This window comes from Leopardus geoffroyi, chromosome B3 (assembly GCF_018350155.1).
Source record: "Leopardus geoffroyi isolate Oge1 chromosome B3, O.geoffroyi_Oge1_pat1.0, whole genome shotgun sequence".
Lineage (NCBI taxonomy): Eukaryota > Metazoa > Chordata > Mammalia > Carnivora > Felidae > Leopardus > Leopardus geoffroyi.
Genome location: NC_059337.1, coordinates 98,680,308 through 98,695,189, shown reverse-complemented (window position 1 = coordinate 98,695,189; position 14,882 = coordinate 98,680,308). Strand labels below are relative to the sequence as shown.

Genomic DNA, 14,882 nt, shown 5'->3' with positions numbered 1-14,882 from the left:
AGTTTGGTTACAACTATCTGCTTTCCTTGCCCAGGAAAAAAAAAAAAAAAAAAAAAGATAACTGTAGATCCTGGGAAATTTACAAAGCCTGAATTTTCTTTCTCCTTTAAAAAAAAAATTCATTTTTGTTGTTCTGACTCTAAACTATTCATTACAAAGTTACTTCAAGGAGAAACCAGAATAAATTTCTCTTCCCTAGATTATTCCTTGGTTAACTTTTTAGAGCTTTTAGCCACTTGAGAAAGCCAGTCCAATACTGAAAAACATTGCAGAAAAGCCACTCGAAAACATCATCTACAAATACTTTAAGGATCCTGAGTCCCTGAACAAGGCTCTTTGTGGGAGTTAATAACAGAGGCAAATAAATTACAACAGATAAAAGTGAAATGTGGTCTGTACAGGCTGGGTAAATGTTTATGCTTCTTTTCATTTTTCCTCCTATTGTATATAATGTAGAATTGGAGCTTAGCTACTATTTCTGCTGTTATCTTCATTTTTTTTTAACAGAGAAAAGCTTAAGTGATAGGTTGTAAGGTAAGTCCTCGCTTTTTTGCAGAGACTCTAGACATACCAAGATTAACCTTCCACCCTGTGTAGCCTAAATTTCAGGCACATGGTATTAAATTATCTGCCTTGGTAGGATTACCCTTGCAAAGCTACACCACCAAGTCCTCATGCCTCACACTCTCCCCTCCTTTGTAGCAAGGCTGGGGGTTGAATGTGATTTCAAGTTTCTAGACCCAGCATTAACTCCGCCCCATTCACTCCTCTTAAGAAAGAGTATCTTGTGTTTCTCAAATCACACAACCCCCACCAATTCTGACCTTTCTCTACAGGGAATGAATGCCACCTCCCACAACCCGTGGCTCCCAAGAACAATCCACACCTTAAGGATTCTTGCAGGTAAAAGGGATGCTTGGAGAGAGAACCAGTAGGATGAGGCTCCCATGGCAGAGATTAGGTGAAACAAAGAAACATCTCTTCATTCTTACCTTCTAAGACTGTTGGCTGTTTTCCTCCCCGATGAACATTCTTCTCTTATTTATGAGATGACACCTATGTAAGTATTCTGGCAACAAGTTAGTTATTCACTTAACAGTGTGTGTTGTATAATTATTACTGGATAGAACAACTGTGCACAAAGTACATGAGTGTGTGTGTGTGTGTGTGTGTGTGTGTGTGCGCGCGCGCACGCACAGGAGTATTAAAAAAGGGTGGGGGTAGGAGTATGTATTGCAAGAAGAGAGTTTGGTTCTAAAATAAGGCAGAACTGTTTTAATTTTTTTTATGTTTATCTTTGAGAGAGAGCACGAGCAGGGGAAGGGCAGAGAGAGAGAGGGAGACGCAGAATCGGAAGTAGGCTCCAGACTCTGAGCTGTCACAGAGCCTGATGTGGGGCTCAAACCCACGAACTGTGAGATCATGACCTGAGGTGAAGTGACTGAGCCACCCAGGCGCCCCAAGACAGATGTTTTAAATAACAAACTTTTAGTTAGGGCACAACTATAGATTCACATTAAGTTTTAAGAAATAGTACAGAGTAATCCCTTATAGACCTTCTACCCAATGGTAATATTTTGAATAACTGTAGCACAATATCACAACCAGGAAACTGACATTAATACGATCCTAGGGCCTTATTCAAACGTCACTAATTTTACATATATTCATTTGTGTATTTAGTTTGGTGCAATTTTGTCACATGTGTAATCTGCTTTTGAAGCTCAGCTGTGTTAAGTACTAGCTGCAAGATCCTGAGCAAGCTCCCTAGTTTTTCCGAGGCCCAGTTTCCCCATCTTCAAAATGGGCATCATAAGGTCTGTCTCCTAAAGGTGGTGCGAGGATTAGGTAAGATCATTTCTGCTAAGTTTCCAGCACACTGGGTTCTCATTGAATGATAGGTTCCTTCCTGTCTACCCCTCGTTCTTTCAGTAGCAAGGGAACAGTCTCCAGTTTCTTGCTGAAATAACCAGACTTGTGGGTTATAATAAATCAGGCGGCTTCTTCTTCCAGGCCAACACATTGAACTCTGCTGTTGGAAGAGAGCACAGTGGATGTCACCTGCCCTCAGCTGCTGCTTCTTGGCTTGGGCTTAAGATCCTGTTTGCATCCAGATCAGAAGTGTAGAGATGGGGGCGGGAGGAGTGAAAAAGGAGAGCATTTGGGGGAGCTGTGGAGTAGGGGTAGGAGGTGGTAAACAGTGAACAATCGCTGGCTGGAGAACAACCAACTCGAAGGAATCTCCGTCCTGTGTGGCTAGTGACTGAGGGCTGGATGTACCCGCGGAAGGCCTGATGCGGGTGGGAGCCTCTGAGAACATGGTGGGCAGGTGCGGAAGCCCGACTAGACCTGGAACGACGATCACACTTGTTCCAGAGTTCGGAGTGAAGTCTTAGAGCTCTTCGCTCTCCCTGGAGCCCTCTTCCAATGAGGGCCAAGGGCGCTCAAAGGCAGAGAAATCCAGGACCGCCTGGGGGCAAGAGAGGCACCTGAATCTCCACCTTAAGGTCCCGCTGTCTGGAGGCAGAGGCCTTTCCTTCACGCGCAGAGGTGGCTGGCTGGGTGTCTCAGGCGCAGCGGGGTGTGAGCGGCGCGCTCGCAAGGAGAAGCTAGATGGCAGGGGGTGGATGGGTGGACGCACTAGCCCCTGCTTGACGGCGACCTGAGAGCGCCGATCCACCTGCGCCCCTAGAACCCTGCGTTTTCTAAGTTCAAATCTCCGAAGCGACGTCCCAGCGTCACCCAGCAGCCAACCCTGGACCGGGCTCCCCCCGTGTTCCCGCTACCTGAGCAATCCCTGGAACCCGGGGCCCCGTACCCGTCCGGGTGGGGGCCGGGGGCGGACCCCGCGGAGGCCGGGACACCGCGTGGCGCTCCTCCCTCGGCCGCCCGGGCGCCGCGGGCCGCGGAGGAGGAGCCGCGCCCCGGCCGGCGTCGCCCTGGCTCCTCCTCCCCGCGCGGGCCCGGCCCTTCCTCCCCCGCGTCCGAAGCTCCGGGTGGCCGCGGCCGAGCCGGGAGCCGAGCGCGCTGGGCGCGGCCGTCCTGCCGCCGCAGCCGCCTCCGAGCCCCGAGTGCGCCCGCGGCCATGGTCCCTGCGGCGGCGCCGGGCGCCTGAGCCCCGGGACGCGGTGAGCGAGGAGCCCGTTCCCGGGGCACCCCCGCCCCGCGGCCTGGCGGGGGGGGGGGGGTACGCGGAGGCCTCGCATTGCCCCCCCGCGCCGTCGGCGAGGCCCTGAGCGCCCAGGGCAGACCCCGCACGGGGACCGACTGGGGCTTCCCCTCGGGAGTGCGAGGTCGGGGCGCGCAGGGCGCTCCCGGGGTGGGGGGGCACGCGACGGAGAGGGGGCGCCTTCGCGGGCGGGAGGAGGGGCGGGCCCGGGCGGCGCGGGCTGCGCTGCCGGGGGGCGGGCCGGCGGGCGGGGAGGATGCGCGCCGCGGCCCCGGAGAGCCGCGCTTTTGTACGAGCCGGCTCCTTACATATGGAAATGACGCTCGCGCGGCTCCCCGGCCGCGTCCTTTTGAAGGACGCCCGCCCGGAACCGCGGCGCCGGCTGCGAAGTATTGTCCCGCTTCTTGAGCCCTAACAAAGCGTCCCCCTTCGCTTTGCAGAGCGCTGGAGGCGGGCGGCCGGCGGTGCGGGCGCGACGGAGAGGCCGCCAGAAGGTAGGCGAGGGCGGCGGGGGCCGAGAGAGCGCGCTGCCTGGTGACACAATGGGGGTGTCCGCCGGTTCCGGGGGCGCGCCGGGCGGGCGGCTCCGAGACGCATCTGCATCACCGCTTTGGCAGGGACCGCGGCGGCGCGGCCGCCCTCGGGCCGCTCATCCGGGGCTGGGATCCCCCGCCACCCCCGTGGTCCCAGCCCGCAGCCGCGAGCTGAAAGCGGCTACTGTGTGTGGACCCAGGAGCGGACTGGAGTCCCGGAGCGCGCCGAAAGGGTAGCGGTTCGGTTGCCTGAACCACCCGGGCAGCCTTGGGATTGAGAAGCTGAAGTGAACCTGTCTGGGGGAAACCCGAGGTGATGAGCCTGGGTGCTCGGAGCTGCGGAGTGCCGTTGGGGGCCCCGAATGGGGGAATTTTAGAAGGTGCGCGGGAGAAATGCACATAGAAAGACTTCGCCGGTGCAATTGCTAAAAACGAAGGGGAGAGAACAAAATGACACTGGGTTATTGCCTGAAAGCCTTGATCGCCAGACGAGCGGAATGGAAGTGTGGAGTGCAGCGTTCCAGGGTTCCAAGGGCTGGGCTTCTTCGGCTACCAGACCGGTCCCTGACAAAAGGACAAGGCTGATGGAAACACTTTCCTGCCGAAAGCTCTTTCTGTGAAGTTGAAAGCGAGATAGGAAGAGACGTTTTCCTAGCCTCTGCCCTGACAAACCCAGGTTAAGGTGCACGTGAAACAGGAGCTGGAAAGCTACCCTACCACGTACCTTGTTTTGACAACTTAGCTATAATGGGATCTTATGCCTTCTTAACAGGGGCAGGGGAATTCCTGAGATGGACTTGCCGTATAACTTCTGAGTTTTTGAAATCAGAACAGGTTGCGTAGTTGTCTTTTGTGACTGACATGGTAGCTTTTTAGGATTAGAATCCTGATAAAGTCCATCATGGTGCATGGGCTAAGTTCCTGAGGCCATGGACGATTTCTCGGTTGGGCTCCCTTAAATATGTTAACATAAATTCATCCTGCTGCTTTCCAGAGGCTTGACAGTCTACAAGGAAATGTATTTTTTCTGTGTCAGCTTAATTTTATCTTGAATCTTCTCTAGTGGCTAGCGTAGGGGTGGATGACCTGAAATATTGGCAGATCTTGCCCTGGAGTTGGGGGGGGGGGGGTGTGTGTGTTTGTGATAATTTCCAGACTGTGTGTAAAAGTAACATTACAGGCTGGCTGAAAAACCAGTTTGTTGTAGTCTCTTCAGCTGTTGTCATTGTTTCTTAGGGAGGAAGAGTGACCTCCTGGGGAGTTTATTTGCAGATTTGTTTATTTCCACCTGTTCTCTGGTGATTCCTTAGGGGAAAGCCTTCTGAACCGACGTATAGGTAAAGAGTAGGACTTACAGATGTTCCAAATGTGTTGGACATCAACAGAGATATTGCCACGGCAGGAGAAAGCTTTAGAGGGCAATGGAATGGAAGCCATCAGGGGTACAGTCTTCGCATTAAAATGTCACGGATCAGTCATTTTAATAGGCACTCGCTCAGGATAGCCCGGTGTCTTTCTTCTTGTCCTTTTTCCATTTTAGATATGTGATGACCCTTAGTATCAAAAGATGTTAACTGTCACAGAGGGGGAGAACAGGGCACCAGTGAATTCTGAACAACCAACCTTAATTTAATAGGCAATATTCTTATCGTAAGTGAAATGTTAAAATAAATTGTTTTAAATGTCACTGCAAATGACTTTCTAAACTAACATTTCACCAATCTTGATGCTTCCATTTTGTGTTGGTAACGAAAATGCATTTTATCAGTCTTACCTTAAAAAAGGGTTGGCAAGTTTAGCCAGAGTATTCAAGTGGGATTCAAGCTGCCTGAAGCCTTTTCTCGGGGTGGGGGGGTTGTTTTTATAGATGCCAGTTCATCTGTAAGCCAATAAATTATGTGGTTTGAATTCTGGCTATTGAGCTTGCATCTGTTGGGCAGAGGCTTGTGGAGAGACTGAGGCTTACAAAAAGATGTTCTTATCTTATTTACGAATAAAATAGAACTTGAAAAAGATTATGGGAATGTAGAAGCAAGCAACTTTTTTTTTTTTTTTGAAATTAGGACACTTCTTTGTTGCAATGTATATCAGCAATTAATCATTTATTCAAACTTTTGGGTGGAAAAATTACGAAGTGTTTGTGTTCTAATGTCCACATAAAAAACAAAGGTGGGAAAACCTGGTTTATAGATGAGGGAAGGGAAGCTCTTCCTCCCGGAACTGGAGTCATAGCCGCAGGCATTCTGAATTAATTCAGGTACATGCGGCTTGAGAAGTGAACGTTGTTATAGGCAGTCTCTTTTCAGAAAGTAACAGGGGTGTCTGGGTGGCTCAGTCGGTGAAGCGTTGGACTCTTGGTCTCGGCTCAGGTCATGATCTCATGGTTTGTGAGATGACAGTGGAGAGCCTGCTTGGGATTCTCTCTCAGCCTCTTCCCCTCTCTCTCTGCCTTTCCCCTGATCCCACTCTCTCTCTCTCAAAATAAATAAATAAACAAACCTGTAGCTCTGTTTTCTGCTTCTGTAATTTTACTTACTAGCGGATTACAGGTAACCGAAGCTACAAGGTGCTAGCCTAATGATTTTATTCCTCCAGCTGCCCTGAGTTAACCACCTGATTGGTAATCCACATAGCCATTAGGTTTAACAAAAGCTTGGGTTTGGTACACCGCAATATACTAAATATTAAAATCCTAAAACCTTTTTTAATGTTTAATGTAGAATAAATGCTAGTAGGACGTCCTTAGTTAAATTCAGTTTTATAGTGCAGATTAACAGAGGTTGTTATTTTCTTTCATATTTATTTAATGTGACTTTTTTTTTTTTTTTTCCTGTGCAGTGGCATTTAAACTTTGGTGTTCTCTCTTTATGCCATGATTTTGTGCTGGGTGATATTCTTGTGCTTGCAGTATCCAGCTAGAAGTGAGATACTTTCTGAACCGAGAGGAGGCTACCTGACAGGAGTCATTTTGATGAGTAGCCATAGTTTTTGGCAGAAATATTTTATACAAATGTAATGTAAATACAGATATGTAGATATGTAGATGAAAAAAGACTGTTGCTTTTTCTATTAAGCTTTTCCTGAACTTGAATTTATTCTTGTCACTATTTCATTTTATACTGAAATGAGTCCAAAATGTTAAGGCTGGAGATCTTTGCAATTAAAGTGTTTGCAGAAAAGAGGGGAGAAGAAACATTTCAATTTGATCATTGGCATTATGAGACTCTGACTTGCCAAATGGTGAAAGCTTAAAGGCATGAATGAAAAGCTTTCTCTAAGCAGGATTTGTCCATGTTCACCATTTTGGTTATAAAGTAACTAAATTAGTCACTTGGTGGCCACTGCCTGGTCCGCGGACCCCCAACAGCTATGTCTGAACACAAATCTGAAAGCATCTATTATGATACCTAAGGAAAGCGGCCGAGCCAGGAGGGGCCTCCAGACATTCCACATAGCTGTTCAGCTGCTGGACCATCTGGAGGGAAATAAAAGGCCTGGGCGAGGGGCTCTGGCATTGTGCTCATTTATTATTTGGTTTTCCTTGCCAGACTTTGTCCCTTTTCCACTCCCTCTGGCCCAGAACAGACGTCCCCTTTGGCTGGGGTGCCATTCTTACAAGCTCCTTTCTGTGTACCTTGGATGCTGGAAAGTTCATAAGTTCATGTATCCACTTCATGTTGGCCTTATGTTGGGGACTTCATTATTCCAGCTGGACCTCCACCTATGTCTTTTCCAGGCCCAGTTGGCCCTGATTTCATCAGCCGGGGTTGCCAAGTGGAGCGCAAGGACACAGATCGGTAATGGCCATACCCGTCAGGGTCTGCACATTTTGGCAGCCTTGTTTGGAGTTATTTGGAAGGAAAGTGTTCCAAATAGTTCTCATTATGGGTGGTTATTGGGTGGTAAATGTTGTGATTAATGGCTCGGTGCGTTTGCCTCTTATTTAACCATCCTTAGTTAAAACTCCAAAATATTGCTTGCACCAACCGTTCTTTTCCAAAGGAATTGTAAAGGCTTCTGTCAATTTGGGAAAGTAGATGCTGAAGAGAGGCCACGACCTGTGGGAGGCTTTATGAAACTGGAGTTATTCTTGGCAATTTGAAGGAGGGTTTATTACTCAAAGCCCAGCTTTCCGCATCTCTGAGTAAGATTTCTGTCACTGGTGGGTATAGGTAGACGTTAACTATGGAAAGCATTGATTGCACAGACCAGACATAATTAAGCATTTTGAGGAAGTAATTTAACAATTGTCAATTTCTGTACTGTGCCCACTGTTGAAGATATGGAACTCTCCGTGGTCATTTTTATACAAAATTTTATTTCTTCTTTGCCCTAAATCCCAAAACTGCTTTGGAAAAAAGAGAATGCTCATTCCATACCTCTCTAGTGCCTTGTAATTATTCAATAAGTGGATTAAGAGAGGTAGGGAGGAAGAAACCCCATCCTTCCCCACTCCAATTTGGAGGGGTTTGTGGCCATCAGGTTTTCGCGGTGGTTTCTGGGACTTTAGTGGTTAGCTGATTAACACAGAAAGGTGGAGATAAGTGATTTGCCAGTGATGTCCTGTTCATGTGTTCTGTGTGCATCCACAGGACTGAGAGATAGTGTAATTTAGAGTCAGACCAGAGTTCTGATCTCCACTTCATCCCCATATTAGCACCGTATCCTTGGAGAAGTTGCTTAATTTTGTCAAGCCCCAATTTCTGCATCTTAGATGGGAATATGGTGTCTACTTTAAAGAATTAGAAGGATTAAATGAGATCATTTATGTAAAGTACTCAACATAGGCCAGACTTACGGTAGATGTTCAGGAGTTAAAAAAAAAAAAAAAAAAAAAGTTTCTTCTTAACTCCCAACAATATTTCAGCCTTTCTGCTTTTGATTGATGTTAAATTTATCAATAATCTGCCTTTAAAAATGGAAGAAGCCCTGAGCCTTACCTGCCACCATTGACCAGTTAGTGATATAACAGCGTTTGTATACATAATACCTGGCCTGTGCTTTCTTGCTCTCCCAATGGCATTCCGCAGCTCCCGCTTTGCTTCTCTGAAAGCAGATCTAGGGCTGGTTGACTTCAGTTCACCCCGCCTTTGTCAGTCACAAGTATCTTCTTGGTGGTTTTCTTAATTCCCCTCTTGTATCAACTTTCTCTGGGGTCATCTTCTCACTTGCTTGCCATCTTTAACCCTCAGGACAGCCCTTCCAGATGGGTATTATTATTCCCATTCTATAAACAAGGGGACTTGGGACAGTGGTTTAGTACAGATTCTCTTCCGAAGTCACATCCTATAACCGCCCCTCTCAAAAAAAAAAAAAAAAAAAAAATCACAGCTGAAGTTTATGAATCCATTGGTTTAATTACTAACTCCTTAATCAAACTCCAGACAGTTCTAGATGCTACAGGTTGGCAGTGGGTTCTGGCTTTCTTCTTCTGCTTAGTGATATCCAAGACGGAAAATGCCTTTGATAAAAGGGGTCAGATGGGGGAAGGAGAGGTGTGCTTATGGAAGAAATGGGCATTTCAGAATCTTCATAGGCTCATTTCATCACTCATTCAGGGTAAGGTTCCACTCATGGAATCTCCCTACACTGAGTCAGTGTCTGGTGTGAGGAACAGACTGTGCTATGCATTTGGGGGAGGATATAAAAGAAATAAGTTGTGGACCTTGTCCTTACGGAAATTTCTGCCAAGCAGGGAGAAAAAAAAAATTCTTGCACATGAAATTACTCACGAACATTTGGGGAATAATATCAACCAGAAAAAAAAAAAAAATGCATTCTGTGCCAAGCAAGGACTGACAACTTGTCACCATATGTAACATCTTCTGGATGTTTCCGTATGCTCATTTGTTCCACAGGGTTGAGGCTGTTTTCCCCCTCCAGTCAAAAGAATGTTCTCCAAAGCATAGCGTCTTGGGAAGGAGGGAGATGAAAAAAAAAAGAGATAAATAAGGAAAGCTGCTGTGAAATGAAAGAGATTTGATTTAGTGAAAAATCCAATGACCTCCCAAAGAGCAGGGCATGATAGCTTATTGAATCCAAAGCCATGGATAAGATCAGGACTTCTCAGTACATTATGAGTTTTATGGTCCCCTTTCATTGGTCTCAATGAACCAATCCCCATGCCTTAAAAATGAAAAGGGGAAATTTTTGAATTCTTTCACTTTTGAGGGTTTTTTTTAATATGCAAAATCAAGTAAAAGTGGAATTGTCTGCCTTTTATGAAGTTGGTCAGATTATGTATAGCCCAGGGGACTGTAAAATTCAGAGTGAGTCTGAGAGTCACTGCAACCTTGAAAATCCCAGGGCCCCTGGGGAGTCTCAGATCCTAGGCGACAACAAACTGACAGACTCTAACGGAGTCTCATTAGCCAGGCATTGGTCTTGTCTAAATTCCTAACTTTTGTGGCTTCGCTTAACACCTTGGTGTTTCTTTTCTGATGCTCTGATGTTTATATCGCACTCTCAACTTATTTTGAAAACATTTGCATGGTGATTAGTTAACCCAACAGACCAATCCTGGGAAGGCAGCCAGAACCGACAGCACCTTAGTAATAGAAAAGCTGAGAATTAAAAGAAGACCCCGAGACCAGGAGCCTGGACCTAAATGGTGCTGCTTTGCCTTAATGAGCGGCCCCAGTACGAATTGAGTAGTGGCCTTGAGTAGTGGCCAAGCTGTTTGAAAACACCTTGAGTCTACCTCATTGTGCTGAAACTCCAGGTGGTCATGGTTGCATTTTAGCTTGTAATGTTTTGGACGGCTGCCTGTGGGAAGAAAACAGCACAGCCTAGAGCAGCACTGATGTGTTATGGAAGCCTCTCTCATTTACAGTTCTGGCCACGTTCAACACCTGAACTTGTGTGTCGCCCGTGTTGCCCATCTGCTATATGCACATCGCCCGTGAGTTAGAGTTTTCTTACTCAGGGCTTTTGTTAAAGGTGCTGCTTTGAAAACTGGGATGATGTTTGCCGGGGGCTGGGGCAGGGGGCAATGGGAAGTTGTTCTACAGTGGGTACAAAGTCACGCAAGATGAAAACATTCTAGAGACCCGCTGTACAACAGTGCACGTTTAGCGAAGAAGACGGTTGTGCGCGCTTAAAATTTTGTTAATAAATTTTTGTTAGGTTAGATTTCACGTTATGTGTTTTTTATCACAGTAAAAAATATATATGGGCAAGATAAATATATTTTTTGAAAGTGCTGCTTTTTATAGTCAAGGGCTGTTGCTGAGAGCCTGGTTTAGATGGCTGAGGTCATTGTCTCAGGGGTCTAGGTTGTGTTTGGCTTCCGTTGCGTCATGGTGAAGGTAGCTTCAGACGTGCGCATTTCAGGCTCTCATCAGAAGACCCAATACATTAAAAATGAATTCTTGCGCAACCAAAGAAACCCCCAGATTTCACTCTTAAAATATGAGGTACCTAGAATTTTATGATGTCTGTTTTTAGCAGAAGTGATTCTGAGTTAATCATGAGCCTGTGTTTTTATTGATCCCATGGAAGGCGGAGAAATGGGAAGCCTGGGGTTGGGGGTTGAAAAGAAGGAAGACAGACTAACCATGTGCACAGACATGAGGTGGTCTGGATAATGGAGGTTCCCTGAGACTCTGTATGATTCATATGGTCTGTGGCTCCTCTGAAGCTCATAGTCTGAAAGGTTGGAATAGTGTTTTCCCCTTTCTCTAGGCAATTAGGCATTGCCTAAAACCCCCAGGGACTAAAGCCAGCTTCAGGGAATACCCTTCCTGTCACACCTCGCGTAATTGCACCAGTGAAGTTAATTGCACTGCTTTTGGGGGAACTTGTGTAAAAGGCATTGTGTCTCATGTAAACAGGGAGGTGGTTTTGTGTTGTATCGGACATATTCATCTAGTGCCTCTTGCTGCAAGCCTCCATGCTAACTGTGATAGGGGGCATCTAGGCTGAGCCAAGTGGAACTAGATAGCGTGGCCACAGCAGTGGCTTGCGACATCTGGGCAGGTGGTCTGGAGCTCGCCGACTTGCCTCACAGCTCGGGCCCTGCAGCCTATATTGGTGCTAACAGTTAGTTTGAAAGGACGGAGTGTCAGAAGTGGCCTTTCACCTTCTGTACGTCCAGGGGCTCGTGAGCTGATAGAGCAGCGCTTTCAGTCTTGAGTTTGAGACTGGCCGCCTGCCCAAGGACCAGGCAGGAGAGGAGACTCCCTCATTCTGGTAACGTTACCCTGAGTGACCTGTGTAGCTGTGGCCCTGGTGTGAGTGCCTGTGTGGGCGCCTGGCCGGCCAGGGCTGGCTCCTGGAGAGACCTGAGGTCTTGCTGGGGGTGGGGTGAGGGGTGAGGGTGCAGCATCGCCTCTCCTGCCTGCCTCCACCGAGGTCCTCATGGACCAGCATCAGGGGCCAAGGACGTACAGAACCTTCCCAAGGGGCTGGCGAGGGCAGGGGTAGGACTCCCGGGCTGCCACCACCCGCCCTTGTCTCTGTCGCACACAGGTGAGCGCCGTGGGCTATGGGATGGATGAGGTGGAGCAGGACCAGCATGAGGCCCGACTCAAGGAGCTGTTTGACAGTTTTGACACGACAGGCACCGGGTCCCTCGGACAGGAGGAACTCACCGACCTTTGCCACATGTTGAGCTTGGAGGAGGTGGCCCCAGTGCTCCAGGAGACGCTGCTTCAGGACAACCTCTTGGGCAGGGTAAGGTCTGGGGGAGAAGGCAGACAGCGGGAAGTGGGTGCAGCTTCTGTCCGGGGTGGGGGAGGGGTGCAGAGCACGCGTGTTGCAACTTGCATCTAACATCCTGGCTGTGTGTGCCCCTAGATGTTAACCTGATAAACAGAAAAAATGTAATGGGTGGGACCCGGCAGTGTGGTTTGCTCGGGTGGCGAGGGCCCGCTTGAATTTGTGCTCTGGAATAAAGGTGTACCCTGAGCTTCCCAGATGAAGAGAGAGGGAAAAGAGGCAATAAGAGCATGTTTTCCAACTCTTGTTTGTTGTGGATCATTTTGGGGACTCTCTATTCATCGTTGGGGCAGAGGGAGGGGACTGAGATTTCCCTCGAAGAGAAAGAAAACGTAGCAAGAAAATTACCGCTCACAGGATGAATAGATTGCTGTTATGACTTTTACTCCCAATAAAGCTATTTCTTGTGTTTCTGGGGTGAAGTATTAATTAAACCTTTCACCTAGGAAATAAGACAGGAGGATAAGTAAATACAGTGCAGGTTCATTTAAAACCCAGCAGGACTTGCTTCCAGCAGGGATATGCATGTGTGCCGGTGTTAACTTCTGCATTTGACAACAAATAGTCATGTTGTCCCCACAGATCAAGTGACAGAAATGAGTAGGAAGTGAGAAGGGGCCTTTTTTTTTTTTTTTATATACCTCCTGCTGTTAGTGGAAAGGGTGTTTGATCTGTCTTGACCTCATATTGCCTTCAATTTTTGTAATTATAATTAAGAGCATCATTTGTATGGCTTTGAGTTGAGTCTTGTTGCTGATTTTTGGTATGGATGAGAGGAAGAAATGGGCATTGCTTTTTGAGCTCTGTTGTCATTGATGATGCTTTGTAGACAGTGGTTTTTATCATGTGTAAATTGAGGAAGGAGTCATGAAGCTCAACTTTATTCCGGTGACTGAATTTCTTTTTCTTCATTTCATTTTCGCTGTCTCTTAGATGACAAGTTGGATAAGTGACCTCAGATTCAGTAGGATGTATTGACTGTCTGTGACAGGAGACAGATGGGAGTAGTGATCACCCTGAAATTAATGTACAAAGGATGCTATTCCCAGGGGCTTGGCACTATGAACATCATGTTTATCAGGGTTCACACTTAAAGAAAAAAAATGTGAGGTTGTTGTTTGTTTTACGAAAGTGAAACCCATTCTTGGCCACTCTTGGGGGAGGGATTAGCTGCCTGTGAAAACATGTGGTCCCTAAAAAATGCTAAAAATCTTGCTGCAAAAGTCATAGAATTGGGAGGTTTGAGGATGAAATCATTTGTTCCTCATTCATGTGACGCGCTCAAATGTGTTTTCATTCTGTCTCCATCTCGGACACCTTGGGGAGCTAAGGGAGTAGCGTTTCCCACTACTGTGGTCCTTGGGGATCTCAGCCCTTTTGTTGTATAAGGAGTAGCACCGAGAGTGGATCTGTTTCAGTGCTTATTAAAGCCTGAGAAGAACAGATACAACCTAAGGGTTCCTGGAGAGGTTGTCTCCGCATCAGCATAAATACAAATCCCTCTGCTGTGCACAGATTGTACCTTAGCACTTACACAGTTTGCTCCAGATGTTGTACATCTTTGCCCTCGTTCAGCAAACTAAAACAGGGGAGCAGTTATCGATTGATTTGTTAACGACTTGACACCATCAGCCTGCTTTTTACGTTTGCTATTTGCCTGTGAATAATGAATACCTAAGTGGTCTGTAGCCTGATATTTACTTAGTGAGCCAGTGATAATAGTTAAATAGATGTATGCATATTGATTTCACGTGGGAGGTCTCTGGTGACTGTCTTGAGAGCAGGGTTGGCATGAATTAATGCACTACCGTTTGATTTGCATTTTTTATGAAACTGAATTATTCTCCTCAGATGATCACATAAACTTGGCCATATGCTGTTAAGATATTCTATATAGTCTATAGTTTTAAGTTATAAGGAAAAAATTCCTTAGAATTTGCTGAAGAATTCTAAGTGCTAACACCTTCTTGAGACGTTGAGTACGGATTGTAAGTTGTAAAATTGTAAGTTGTTTTCAATGCCAATCATCTTTCTTCTCTTTAGATGGTAATTGTAGAAAAATGTATAAGGCTTAGGAATTTGGTTTAACAAGGAGAAAGAAATAGTAGCATGACAAATCTAAATATAGTCATTAATTCAAGAAATGTATATTGTGTGTGTCCTACATGTTAGGCATTCTGCTAGTCTGTGCAACTTATTTATGTTTATCATAGACTAAGGTTTTCCATTAAATTGGTTTTTGGATACAGTAGTATCCAACAGTTTCCCGCATGCCTAGGGTTCAAATGTATCTTTAAATTTTAATGAGTGTAATTTTTAAATGAAACAAAACTTCCAAGTTTACCTTTATTGGAATCGGGCTGAATTGCTCATTTTTTTTCTTGAAAAAGGAATAAGCTAAAATGCATTGTTTTCCTCAATATGAATATTTTCTGTTTATTTTTCATTTTAAAATCCATCTG

The 14,882-nt window shown here is 46.4% G+C and overlaps 1 protein-coding gene across 1 annotated transcript in view; it reads left to right on the top strand.

Moving 5' to 3' along the window:
• The first annotated feature begins 12,171 nt into the window (after positions 1-12,171).
• NIN (ninein) overlaps positions 12,172-14,882 on the top strand; it is an 86,594-nt gene continuing 83,883 nt past the window's right edge. Inside the window, exon 1 of the mRNA XM_045450833.1 lies at positions 12,172-12,375. Coding sequence (XP_045306789.1) covers positions 12,193-12,375 — 183 coding nt within the window. The 5' untranslated portion in view covers positions 12,172-12,192. The remainder of the gene's footprint in view (positions 12,376-14,882) is intronic.